The sequence below is a fragment of the Sarcophilus harrisii genome, chromosome 1 (assembly GCF_902635505.1).
Source record: "Sarcophilus harrisii chromosome 1, mSarHar1.11, whole genome shotgun sequence".
NCBI classification, from domain to species: domain Eukaryota; kingdom Metazoa; phylum Chordata; class Mammalia; order Dasyuromorphia; family Dasyuridae; genus Sarcophilus; species Sarcophilus harrisii.
This window is the reverse complement of record NC_045426.1, coordinates 481,044,199-481,056,500: the sequence shown is the minus strand read 5'-3', so window position 1 is coordinate 481,056,500 and position 12,302 is coordinate 481,044,199. Positions and strand designations below refer to the sequence as shown.

The following is a 12,302-nucleotide window of genomic DNA, read 5'->3' as shown; positions in this document are numbered from 1 at the left end:
AATAGCACATTTTTAAACACATGTAAATGAGAAAAGTAAAACAGAAAGGAGGGCATTTGTCTATAAAGAAAGAAACCTTTCAGATTTAAATCAGTAAACAAACCATTTTAAAATTTTCTACTTTTATTTTTCTGATTTTAAGAACTAATTCACATTTCTCTGGCTTTGCATCACTCTAAACTGGACTCTACATCTAGCTCAGAACAGATCGAATCAAATACAAGTTCCTTCATTTAGTATTGAAGGTCCTTATATACTGGTCTCTTGCCACACCTCCCATATCCTTTACTCTATGTTCTAATGCACCCTACCAGGCACATATTAAGTGTTTATTAAACACTACTTGACTGATCACTAGGAAAATGCCTATAGTAACCATATGAGTTGAGCCCTAAACTAGAGTTGATATACTCAAGGAACCTAACTTGCTGCTTCTCTCCCTAGAGAAGGAACCAGAAAGACGAGACCTTTATCGGAAATAGCATGCTGGGAAGCCTCATAAATTGAGTGTTAAATCAAATTATGTTCTACTGAAAATCAAGTGAAGGCTCTTGAGGATCCTATGATTAGATAATAATTAACTAAGATCCAGAATCTCTTTAAAAAAAAAAAAATGATCGTGGTTTCCTTTCCATCCTCATCCTTACTTTGAATTTTAGTATCTCTTGTAGCTAACTACTTGAATATCTGTATCAGTAGAAGTCCCAAGAAGGGATGATAACACCTTTAGCATTAGGAACTTTTCTCTCTAATCCATTTTTCTTAAAATGAAAAAGGTTAACACTAGTCCTAGGGTCCTCAAATATCCTGAGTCCTTAAACACTCAACGTATCCCTGTAAAGAAGGAAAATGGGAAATGCCTAATGCAGTACAGTGGAGCTAACAATTAATACAGACAATCTAAAAGCAATTTGGAAAAGTACCCCAACATTTGTGCAAACTATTGAACCCAACCATACTACTATTAAGCATATACTCCCAAAAAATTAAAAGAAAGAGGAATAGACATAATACACACAAAAATATTTAAAGCAGCTCTTCTTTTGTGGTAGCAAGTAATTTCAAAGTAAGGAACTGCATTCAATTGGGGAATATTTGTGCTGAAAGAAATGGTGAAGAGGACAGTTTCAGTGAAACCTACAAAGACCTGTATGAACTGATGCAAAATGAAGTGAGAGCACTACAAGAACAATTTATGCAATAACAACATTATAAAGCATTCATTAAAATGAATGACAAGAATTCTATCAAGGTAATAATCAACCATGATTCCAGAGACTAATATGAAAAATGCTCACCATCTCCTAATAGAGAAATGATTAACTAAACATGCAGAATGAGACACATTTTTGTTGTGTCCTATATGGGTATTTATTCTACTTGACTATACATTTATTACAATACTTTTTTTCTTTTCTCAATCAATTGGGGGAAGAAGCTGGGAGAGAAAACAAATTCTTGTTAATTAAAAGATTAAATATTTTATTATTATATTTATTATTAATAATAAAAATTACCTCTCTAGGAGCAACTGTCTCCCTTCCCCCACCATATATCTGTCAATAAATCAAATATTTAATAGCTACTATGTGCCAGGCATTCTGCTAAGTCTAAGGATTCAAAAAAAATGCAAAAGACAGTCCTTGCTCTTAAGGAGTTCAAAGTCCAATGATAAATACAATAAGCAAACAACTATGTACAAACAAACTATATATAGGACAAGTAGAAATAAACACTAGAATTAAGAGAATCAAAAAACAAAAACAAAAACCTTCCTGTGGAAGGTAGGATTTTGAATGGGATTTGAAGGAAGCAAAAATATGGCAAAAAAAAGAGAAAGAACATTAAAGATAAATGGATTACAGCCAGTGAAACTGCAGCCTTGAGAGATGGGATATATGCTGGTTCAAGGAACAGTAAGGGGGCCACTGTCACTGGTTCACAGACTCCATGGGGGTAAGAGTAAGAGGGAAGGTATATGAAGACAAGAAAGATGTAAGAACAAATTATGGTGGTCTTTGAATGCCAGAGGGTTTCTGATTTCCAAAAACTCATCCCTCCCTACCAGATGTACCAGGTGCTTGGGGTATCTCCAGTTCTTACTACGGTACCTGGAACAAAATGTTCATAGATTGACAGCAGTATGTCTTATTATACTCACATATCACAATTGTGTAACTATTCCCAGTCCCGCATATGGATTTTGTTTCCGGCTCTTTTCGATTAGAAGAAGCTCTGCTGCAAATATTTTGGTGACTATAGGACCTTTCTCATAGGAATTAATAACTAATAATTAATAACCCATAACAATGTATCCAGACCCAGTGTTAAATACAACAATACGAAGAAAAACAACTTTAAAAGACTTAACAGCTTCCATTAAGGCAATGACTAACTCCAGGGAATCGATGATGAAACCTACAGAATGAGACATAACTTTTCTGGACATGATCATTGTATCCATTTGTCTTGCCTGACTAATGATTTATTATAGAAAAGAAGGTTTTTCAATGAGACTGAAAGGAGAGGATAGTGATAGTGATGCCCAAAAGGAAAAAATAGTTTCAATTAAGTTTTTTTTTGGAGGGGGGGGGGTGTTATGCACAGCAGAAAAATGAAGAAATTTCAGGCAGAAATAGTCTACAAACAAGAAGGGCACCTCTGGCATTAATGTATTGAATTCATGATATTTATTTAGCAACTGATTTTATGTTTTATCTTGGAAGTGATAGGGAGCCAATAGAGTTTAAAGAGGAAAGTGAAATGCTCATACCTTTGCTTTTAAAAAAATCACTTTGCCAACTGAATAGAATAGAATGGGGATAAGACAACCCACTAGCAGGCAATTTCAACAATCCAAACAGAAAGTGATGAAAGCCTGCATCAGAGTGATGGTAGTACTGGAGATGAAAAGAAGGTATTTATAAGAGATGCTGAAGAGATGTTGTCAGGTCTTTGGCAAGAGATGGAATAGGAAAGAAGGGAGCAAGGTTAGAGCTACCAAGGAGTGAAGGATGTGAGCCCAGGTGACAGGGAGAAAAGCACTGCTCTCCACAGTAATGGAAAAGGCATAAAGGAGGAGGGTTTGAGAAAAAGATAACCAGTTTGGAATATATTGAGTCTAAGAAGTAAAGTAGAAATCCAGATAGTTGAAGATGAAATTCTCTGGCCAAATGTGACTTCCTTGGACAGGCAGTAAAAGAACAAGTAGCCTACATATAAGGCAAGTATGGCCAATGTGTTGATGTGTTTTAACTGTACTTTTTTATTATAAGGAAGGGATCTGGTGAGTAGGATGGTCACTGAGAAATAAGTGATATACAAAGCATCAATATAACATTTGGAAAGGTTTTAAAAAAAAGACATAAATCTTGGATGTGACTAGAAAGAAAGGACAGAATCTGAACGAGCCTTTTATTTGACACCAGGTGTGATGTTTGGTTTCACCTCCATCATCATTCTCATCTTCATCAAGCCCCATGGAGGATAAAGTCATCATCCTGGAGACAGTTGAGTTTTGCTACTCACATCTCATCAGTCACCTCAGTTGCTTCTGCCTCTCTGATTGGAAACAGAACAAAAAACTCCCCTGTACTCTCTCAAAATGTCAACCATCTCTTCATCTATACCACCAGCAGAAACTCCATCATCATCATCTTCATTGGGCCCCCTGCCTTGTACCCTCCAGTATTCTCCCTTTTAAGCTTCTTTTTGTGTGCTATCTTTTCCCAACAGATTGATAAGTTCCTTGAGCTCCTTCTTAGAACTTCTCCTTATTTATATCTCCAGCACTTAGGACAGAGCATGGTATGTGAAGTGTTTAATAAACACTTTAATAAAAAATAATAAATGTTTCCTGTATAAGCCCAAGAAAGACTTGCCCCCATAAAAAAGTCTCAGTTTGAGTATCATCTCTTCTATGGAGAAGATGAAAATAGTTCTTAATTAGTTTAATTCATAAGCATATTTTGACCCTCTCTTTCTATAATAACAATAACTATATATATATATATATATATACATGCAATTTTCATTTAAAATATCTATATATCTGATTAGCAGAGAGGCAGTGTTTCAATTCAGAGCAGCAAGGTGGCACAATGGATAGAATAGTGGACCTTAAGTCAGCAAAAAACCTGAGAACATAGCTGATCTCATATGCATACTACCTGAGTGACCTTGGACAAGCAAAATAATCAAAATTTGCCTCAGTTCCTCATCTGTAAAATGGGGATAAAATAGCAATTACTTCCCAGAATTGTTGTAAGGATCAATGTAGCACAGTGCTTGGCTCATAAAAGGCACTAAATAAAATGTTAGCTATTAACTACCACTATCATGTTGAACAATGAATATAAAGACAGTAAACCAGGAAGACCTGGATCCTTGAAGGACCACCTTTGAGACCTACTAATTGTGTGACTCGGGGCCAGTAACAACCTCTCACTGCTCTAGGAAACTGACCAAATGCTGCTGAAAGGGGCTGCCCTTTTATCGCTATGCTATCATTGCTGGGATGTCATTGCTGGGACATAGTATCATTACTGGGATGAAGCATATAAAAAGTAAGTTTTCAGAAATGTTGAAGGCCATCATTTATTATATTTTTATTGCAAACAATGCAAGTTATATCCTGTAAGTAGACAATCAGAATGATTTTTTTTACTACTGCAGAGGCAGATCACTAATGCAAGATTTTAGTCTAAACATAATTTTGCATAAATAACAGTGTCATGCTAATTGCCATTAGTGAACAGGGAAATTATTTTGAGTTCACTGTCCTGCATCTTATCAAAGATTCAGAGGAAGAAAATGATATCCATTCACAAGTTTGAATATTACTTGTGATTGCTTTTAAATGATGACACATATTAAAAGAAACCAGGCTTTATAAAATTAATGAAATCTAATGGCCTTACTATACAAGAGGTCTAATTCCAGACTTTGAACAAATATCACATTCTAATGATAGTAAGCCTAAGTCATTTCTACCATTTCAATTTGGGGCTATTAGAGTTTTTATGGAAGTAAATAAATTGATCTTCTATTATACAATTATACACATATAATGCATGCTCAGATAAGGATAATTAATAAACTGCTGAGTCTTTTTAACATTGGTTTTCAGTACAATTAAATTTTGAAGTCATATCCATAATATGTTAATGTATTTGTAATACATGACATAAAAATATAATAATTAGTAATTAAAACTACTAATTCAAAGAAAAAGGTAGATGAGTATAAATGATCCTCCAAATAAAGTGACTAGGTTCAATCCACTAATTTTTTTGTATGGCTTGTAAAGAACTTAAATTGCTTTCAAAAAATCTGATTGTTGCAAAATGCTATTAAATGAATAATATTGTAGCTTATAAATTAAGTACTTTTTCTTCAAGATTTCAAAAATTAGACATCCTCAAGAAAAAGCACACCCTAGAAAAAGGATTTTAAAGAATCAGATCACAAAGCATAGATTATTATATATTTTGAGAAACTGATTTGTAAGAATCAAAAAATGACAGATCTTTAGCAATAGAAAGCTTACTATGGTTTTTGACTTATAAATTGATAATTAATTCTACTGAGCTTTTTTTTTTTTTTTTTACTGCTAGTGAAGTCAATGCCACAGGATTTTTTATTTAATGGAATTAGCTCAGCTGAGACTGGAGTCAAGTGCAATGGATTATGATTGGGTGCATTGGTTCTGCCTAAAATTAGAAGGACCCGAGTTCAAATCTAAACTCAGACACTTCCTAGTTGTGACCCCAATCAAGTTATTTTACCTTTCTCTACCTAAGTTTCCACAATAATAAAAATCATACCTCATAAAGATAGTGTAAAACATTTGGCACATGGTGGGACTTTAATAAATGTTGTAGTTCATTTCAGAGAAACAATTATAGTACTCAAGCTATGTCCAAACTATGTCCAAAAAAAATTTAAGATACATCAGACTTCAGCAAAATTTCAGGTTTGCTGACATCATATTTTAATATTTTTTCTATCTAAAAAAACTAAATATCAAAGGACCAAAAGAAAAAAATCCATTCTCAAGAATGCTAATGCTCCCTGCTTTCTGAGAATATTTCTCCCCCTCACCCTCATCACTCAAACCAACCAAAATTCAAGACACCTGAAGTCCAGGTTAACATGAGTTCAAATTTTGCCTCAGTTATTTGGTAGGTGTATGATTCTGGGCAAATCACTTAGCCTCAGTTTCCTCATGTGAAAAATAAAGATAAATATTACTTGCCTCCCAGGCTTGTTGTAGTATTAAGATAGTATATGTAAAGTGCTTTGAAAATTTCAAAATCACTCCATACAAGCAAATTACAGGTTTTTTTAGATTTCTAGTTTTGAATTTGAGGGCAACCTATAATTTTTAGGCCTCAACGACTTGTAAATTTAGGAGTTTTCCAAATACATATGTGTGTGTGTTCAAGTTATATAGTTGATGGTTTTTAACACATATGATGGATAAAATAGAAAACTTTCAAGTGAGAAATAAAATCAGCAATTGAAGAAATACAGAAAAACTACTTAAAATACATTATGTATGGATTCCCATAAACATTAATTTCTCCCAGGTCTCAGCCATAATGCTAGAATAAAACAACCCTTGACCAATATGGTAGATTGTCAACCAGTCAAGCTAGTGGAGGAAAAAAATCCTAGGGAAATGATCATTTAAAACATTAAGTAAGCCATTAATTCTGTATATTGGATTTAGTGGCAAAGAAGCATGAGTCTGTAATACGAATTTTAATATATCTATGGTTCACTAATTTTTAACATTGTTCTATTTCTGAAAACACTCAAACGGGTAGCAGGTGAGAAAATCTATCACTGAAATGCAGCATATTTACTATCTCCACAAGGAGTAACTATTAACTGATCAAGACAGATTATGGAACTCTCCCTTAAATCCATACAGCAGAGGAATACTGTCATCTGATTTCATTTTGGAAATGCAGTAAATGCATTCCAAAACTCTCAGCTACCTAAAAAACCAATTCCTTAAGGTTTGATTCCTCTTTTCAATCTATTTTACTCCACAGCTAATGAACTAGAGGGTTTTTTTTTTTTGTTTGTTTGTTTGGTTTTTTTGTTTTTTTTTTTAAGATTACTAAATGCACAGAGCTGGGGTGATGGGATAAACCTGGACAGTACAGTAGTACAACACAATCATGAATACATAAAAAAGGTACAGAGGTATTCACAGTGAATTGTGCCCATTTGAATCGAGACTCTGAATCTACTTACTTGAAATTGTCTTAGTTTCAAATCAACAAAACTGTGACACATACCATATCCAATGGTAGAAAGTTTGAAGTAAACTACTTCCTAAAGACCCTTACCCCAGTAATAACCAAATTATCTTCCCTATCTGGATTTTGCTGGGTGTGAGTATTTATGACTTCTAGTCTAAGGAGGGAATGAATGCCTTAGCGCTTACCGATTCCTGGGGCCACATAGATGAAGTATAGACAAGACGACGAGAGGCAGAAGAAGAAGATGAAGGCGAGCAAAGAGCGATTGGAGACCCGCAGCAACCACTTAAGCAGAGACATCTTCCTCTTCCTAACTAGCCGAGCAGGATGCTCAACGATCCCGAGCACTAGGGAACTGTCCAGGCCTTACTCTCCCATGGACTGTTTTAGACCACCCCACAAAATGCAGAGGGGAAGCCGAAGCCGGGAAAGGGTGAAAGTAGAGATCGGAGAAAAAGAAGCTAGGAGGTCTGAGTGACGGGTAGACACAGAAGGAATGAATGAACTTGGCGGAGGGGGAGGGGAAGTGAGGGGACAGGATGAAAGCTAAAGTAGCTGGGGAAAGGATTTAGAAAAGCAAAGGTGGAAAAGGTGAAAATGCACTAAAGAACAAGAGAGGGAGACGGATGAGAAGGCGCAGGGACGGAGGGAGTTTCTATCAATTAGACACTATGGGGCTGGAGCGCAGGTGGGAAAAGGCAGCAGCGGGAGATCGGTGTGGGGTGAAGCGCAGGCAGTGAGCCCCGGCTTAGCCTTCCCTGCGGAGAAGGGGCACCGAACTGCAGCACAACCCTGCGTAGTGGCGGTGGCCAAGGCGCCACCGCCTCAGATGCTCCAGCCTCGCATCCTCATCTCGAATCCGGGGCAAGGCGTCCGGTTCCCGGGAACTGGAATCTCCCGCTCGGACAGTCGGCCCCCCCAGCCCGGGCTCTCCCGGTTTCCCGCAGCAGCAGCCTCTGCCGCAGCCGCAACTTCTCCTTCTTCCGCCGGTTTTTCTCTTATCACCGAGACTAAAGCAGAAACCCTGGCCGCCTCCGGCACGCGCGATGCTCTGTGGCCGGGGGCGTCCCTAGGGGCCCGGGAGGTCTCGGCTGGCCGGTGCTGCGTCTCCTCATGCCTGGCGAGGCCCCGGCGCTCAGCGGCGGCAGCAGAAACCGAGCGACAACGGGGAAAGCCCGAAAGCTGTAGGAAGAATCCCTCTCGGGACTGGCGCACGAGCTAGTGGTCCTGCAGCAGCCGCTACCACCGCTTCCTCCTCCAGGTGCTGTCCCGGCCGCAGGGGCAGCAGCGGCGGCGGCGGCAGCATCCCCGCTTCCCAGCGCCGGGGTAAGGCAGCAGGGCCCCGGCGCCGCCCCCGCACGACGACGCGCTGGCAAGTAAGGGAGAGATGTGAAAGCGACAGGGAGACGGGGGCTGCGGGAAGTGGAGCTCCTGCTCGCAGGAGGAAAAGGAGGGCGGGGTGCGAGGTGACTGGGCGGCGCCGGAGCCGCGCCTCTGCAGGAGGGAGGAAAGAGGCTGGAGCAGGGGGAGGGGGCGAGCAAACTGGGAATACCAGCGGACGCTCGCGGGTCCCCTGTGGGACTTCCCACGTGCCCCCTCCCCTCCGCGACTCTCTGCAGTGAATTTACCGCGGAGCCTGAACGGGGGTCGGGGCCGAGCGCACCACTCAGTAGAGAGGGGGGAAGAGGAGAAAGAGTACTTGATCCTTATTGGTAATTGCGGAAAACCAAAGGTCTGGCACAAACACCGCAGTCAGTGCCATCTACCTCAGCCCAGAAAAAAAAAAAAGCCCTTTAATTTGCCAAACAAACCAGCCCTTTCTTTAACCATCCTCCAAACCTCTCAACTTCCGCCCCCAATTCGTGTTTCTGGTCTGTTCCGCGGGAGGGGAGGGGAGTCGAGGGGAGGAACCCGCGTCCACCTCGTGCGTCACCGCCCAGCTGCCTCTGCTACCACTTCGCTCTGCCCTTGGGGTCGGTCAACCCTCTTGGGGCCTGTAGGCGGAGCTGCCCCCGTCTTGTCTTCTGAAGCTTTCTGAAGCTAACTATAGGGTCTTGAGTATATTAAGATATTGAATATATTATGGTACAGAAGAGCTCTGGGTCACAGGTGATGCCATGGAAGTGGACAGTCCGCTGTAACACTACTGGGCAAGCCGGCTCCCGTTCTCCGCGTACACTTCTTAGAATAATAGTATATTTAGCAGGGTTGCAGATGTTCGGTCTACAGGTCAGTCTAAAGATGATGTTACAATTTAGTGGTGGTCAGTAGCTCTGACTTTAGTCATCGCTGAAGAGATCCATGTACCTTGGCAGGCCTTTCGGTGCTGCACTCCTTCAATTTTCAAAGCCTCCAATTGTTTCCAAGCCACCTAGAGATCTGCTGTCAGTTTTTTGTTTTTTGTTTTTTGGGTTTTTTGGGGGTTTTGTTTTTGTTTTTGTTTTTTTGATTTGTTTAAAAGGCACCCTTTGCAGGGGAGTTGCAGATCATCCGGTGTCTACTGACCTGAATATCACATTGTTTCAAACAGTGGTTTATTTTTTGCTGTTATTTATTTTGATGCGATTTTTTTCAAGAGATACAGAGTTTGGGGAGATACTGAGTTACTCTTGGGATCATACATTTACAGCTAGAATGGGGGCCTCTAGTCTTTTATTAATCCAGCACCTTCATTTTTAGATGAGGAAGCGTCCAGAAAGAATCTGACTTGCCTTGTTCACACAACAAATAGTAGAATCCAAACTGGATCCATTCTGATTCCTAGCGCAGCACTTTTGTACTATCATTCGTTTTCTGGTCTCTTCAGAGCTATCTGGACATTGCTGCCATTTTTCTACTGCCAGTGCCTTAACCCCAAAGTCTTTATCACTTCCATACCATCAATCTGTTTACTTTGTCACCAAAGTTCCAAATTTCATGGGTTATCTCACCACTAGACAGACTCACCAAAGTGCATTTGCACCTCAGTGGAATGAATGTCTAATTAAATTGCCTAATCTCCCTGGATGATGCCATCATTATATAAAGGATTGTTGTGAAAACTGATGAGAGTTTGTAAGAGGCTTTGAAATTTTTTTGATATAAAGATATTTTAATATACCTATATCAACTTATTAAATAAAAGAGGAAATAAGGACTAGATCTATGATTTATTAAATAAAAGACCCACATAAATAGGTTTATTTTAGAATGACCATTTTATACTTTTTAAACAATTCTAGGTAGAGAGCTGAGCTTCATTTAAAAAATATGTTTATTATTGTTACCTTTTTTAAACAATGGAATATAAAGTCTTCAAAAGGAACAACTTTCATTTTAATATTTTTATCAACCTAGCAAGTGCCTTAATAGGTATTTAATAAATGTCCAATTGGAAAGTCAACTTTACAATCACATAAATTTTTTATTTGCAGGTATTAATAAAATCAGAGCCTCCCAATGAAATTTACTATTAAAAAAAATTTTGTTAAAGTCTTCCTTTCGATTTCTGTTATAAATATATTGATATTCTCTAAATTAAAATCACTAAAAAGAAAGCAAGATAGGGGATAGTCAGAGAGAATGAACCTTGATTTCAATGATGTACAAAACTCCCAGGTAAGGAAATTTTTTCTGCCAATACAGGTCAACCACCTTCTCTGAAACCCATCATTTTAGAGAGTTGACTGGAACAATGGTATCAAACTCAAAAAGAAATGGAGTCCCTAAATCTTATATAAGGATCCTTGCATGCAAAATATTGACTTTAAAAATCACTTATTAATGTAATCTGTTTTATATTGTTTTAATTTTGCTAAATATTTTCCAATTACTTTTCAGTCTGATTTGAGCTGCACTCCAGAATGCTTTGGGAAACTTGTTTGAAACCTCTGATATAAGTAATTGAGAACTAATGTGTATTTATCAGAAGAGACTTTAACCCAGACTTTTATGGCTTTTGAGGCAAACTTTCCACTGGCGCATGCAACCTTAAGTGAAACTATGAAAATGTCAGTGAAGTCTTCAGTTTCCACTTGTTGTTCATTTTCTGTGTAGTTGGTTGAGTCAAATGGTTTTGAGTGAGTACAGATCTTTTCCAGGATCTCTACATTATTCGGGGATTTGATGTCATCAGTACAATACAAAAAAGTTTGCAGTTTAAAAATTTTGCAGTTGATTTTCATTTTATTCTGTTTATTATCCTTCCATTTTCATTGTTAAATGCTCTATCCTTAGATAGGAATCTGACCAAGCTTTCTTTAAATTGGTTTTATTTTACACTCTTGCTTAATGAAAATTTAGGCAGTCACTGCTCCTAGAGAGCTTCCAGATTAGTATAAAACACCTTCTGTCTCTTCTCCCTAGGCTTCTAGACTAGTAAATGAACCTGGTACTGCAATTTACTACAATACATCCTGTCAAACATTTGATCACTACATTAATACAAATCACTTAACTTGAACTTTCTGATTCCCTGTCTTTATCAGTTGTTGGCATTGTTACTTACTGCCTAAAATCATTCTTCAGTGACCCTCTTAAATTCTTTATCCTTGCAATAGTCCCTGGCTGCTAAAGAATAAACCATCCTCCCTAATCTCAGCTGTCTACTCCTTGAGTCACAACCCTCTCAACTCCACCTTTCCCTGCCTCTGCAGCTGGGTCTGTACTTGGCATCTTCTGGAAAGATTTTTCCAGAATTTAACAAACATGCTTTTATCTCAAACCTCTTCCTTTGACTCTTTCATTTGTTGCTACTCGCTGTACCTGCCTCCCTCCAGATCAAGCACTGTCTGCGTCCCTTGCCATCCTGTCCAGTACTAGTTACAGCCTCATGTCCCTGATTCCCTTGTTATGATGGTAGAGTTAAAACTATTCCTTGCTCCCTATTCTCACTTGCAAACATTCCCCTTATTATCCATTACTCAACAGTCTCTCCTTCTTTGTGATTCATTCTATCCCCCAATGTGATCAGTCACTACTATACTAGGACATTCTCCCTCTTTTCTTGCTTCATTCTGTATGACTCCAACATATATGTAGATGTTTCTT

The 12,302-nt window shown here is 38.6% G+C and overlaps 1 protein-coding gene across 1 annotated transcript in view; it reads right to left on the bottom strand.

The window, feature by feature from the left end:
* The window catches only part of B4GALT6 (beta-1,4-galactosyltransferase 6), a 77,714-nt gene extending 68,994 nt beyond the window's left edge, over positions 1 to 8,720 (bottom strand). The window contains exon 1 of the mRNA XM_003759809.3: positions 7,460 to 8,720. Within this exon, the coding sequence (XP_003759857.1) occupies positions 7,460 to 7,574 (115 nt within the window). The 5' untranslated portion in view covers positions 7,575 to 8,720. The remainder of the gene's footprint in view (positions 1 to 7,459) is intronic.
* Positions 8,721 to 12,302: the final 3,582 nt, after the last annotated feature.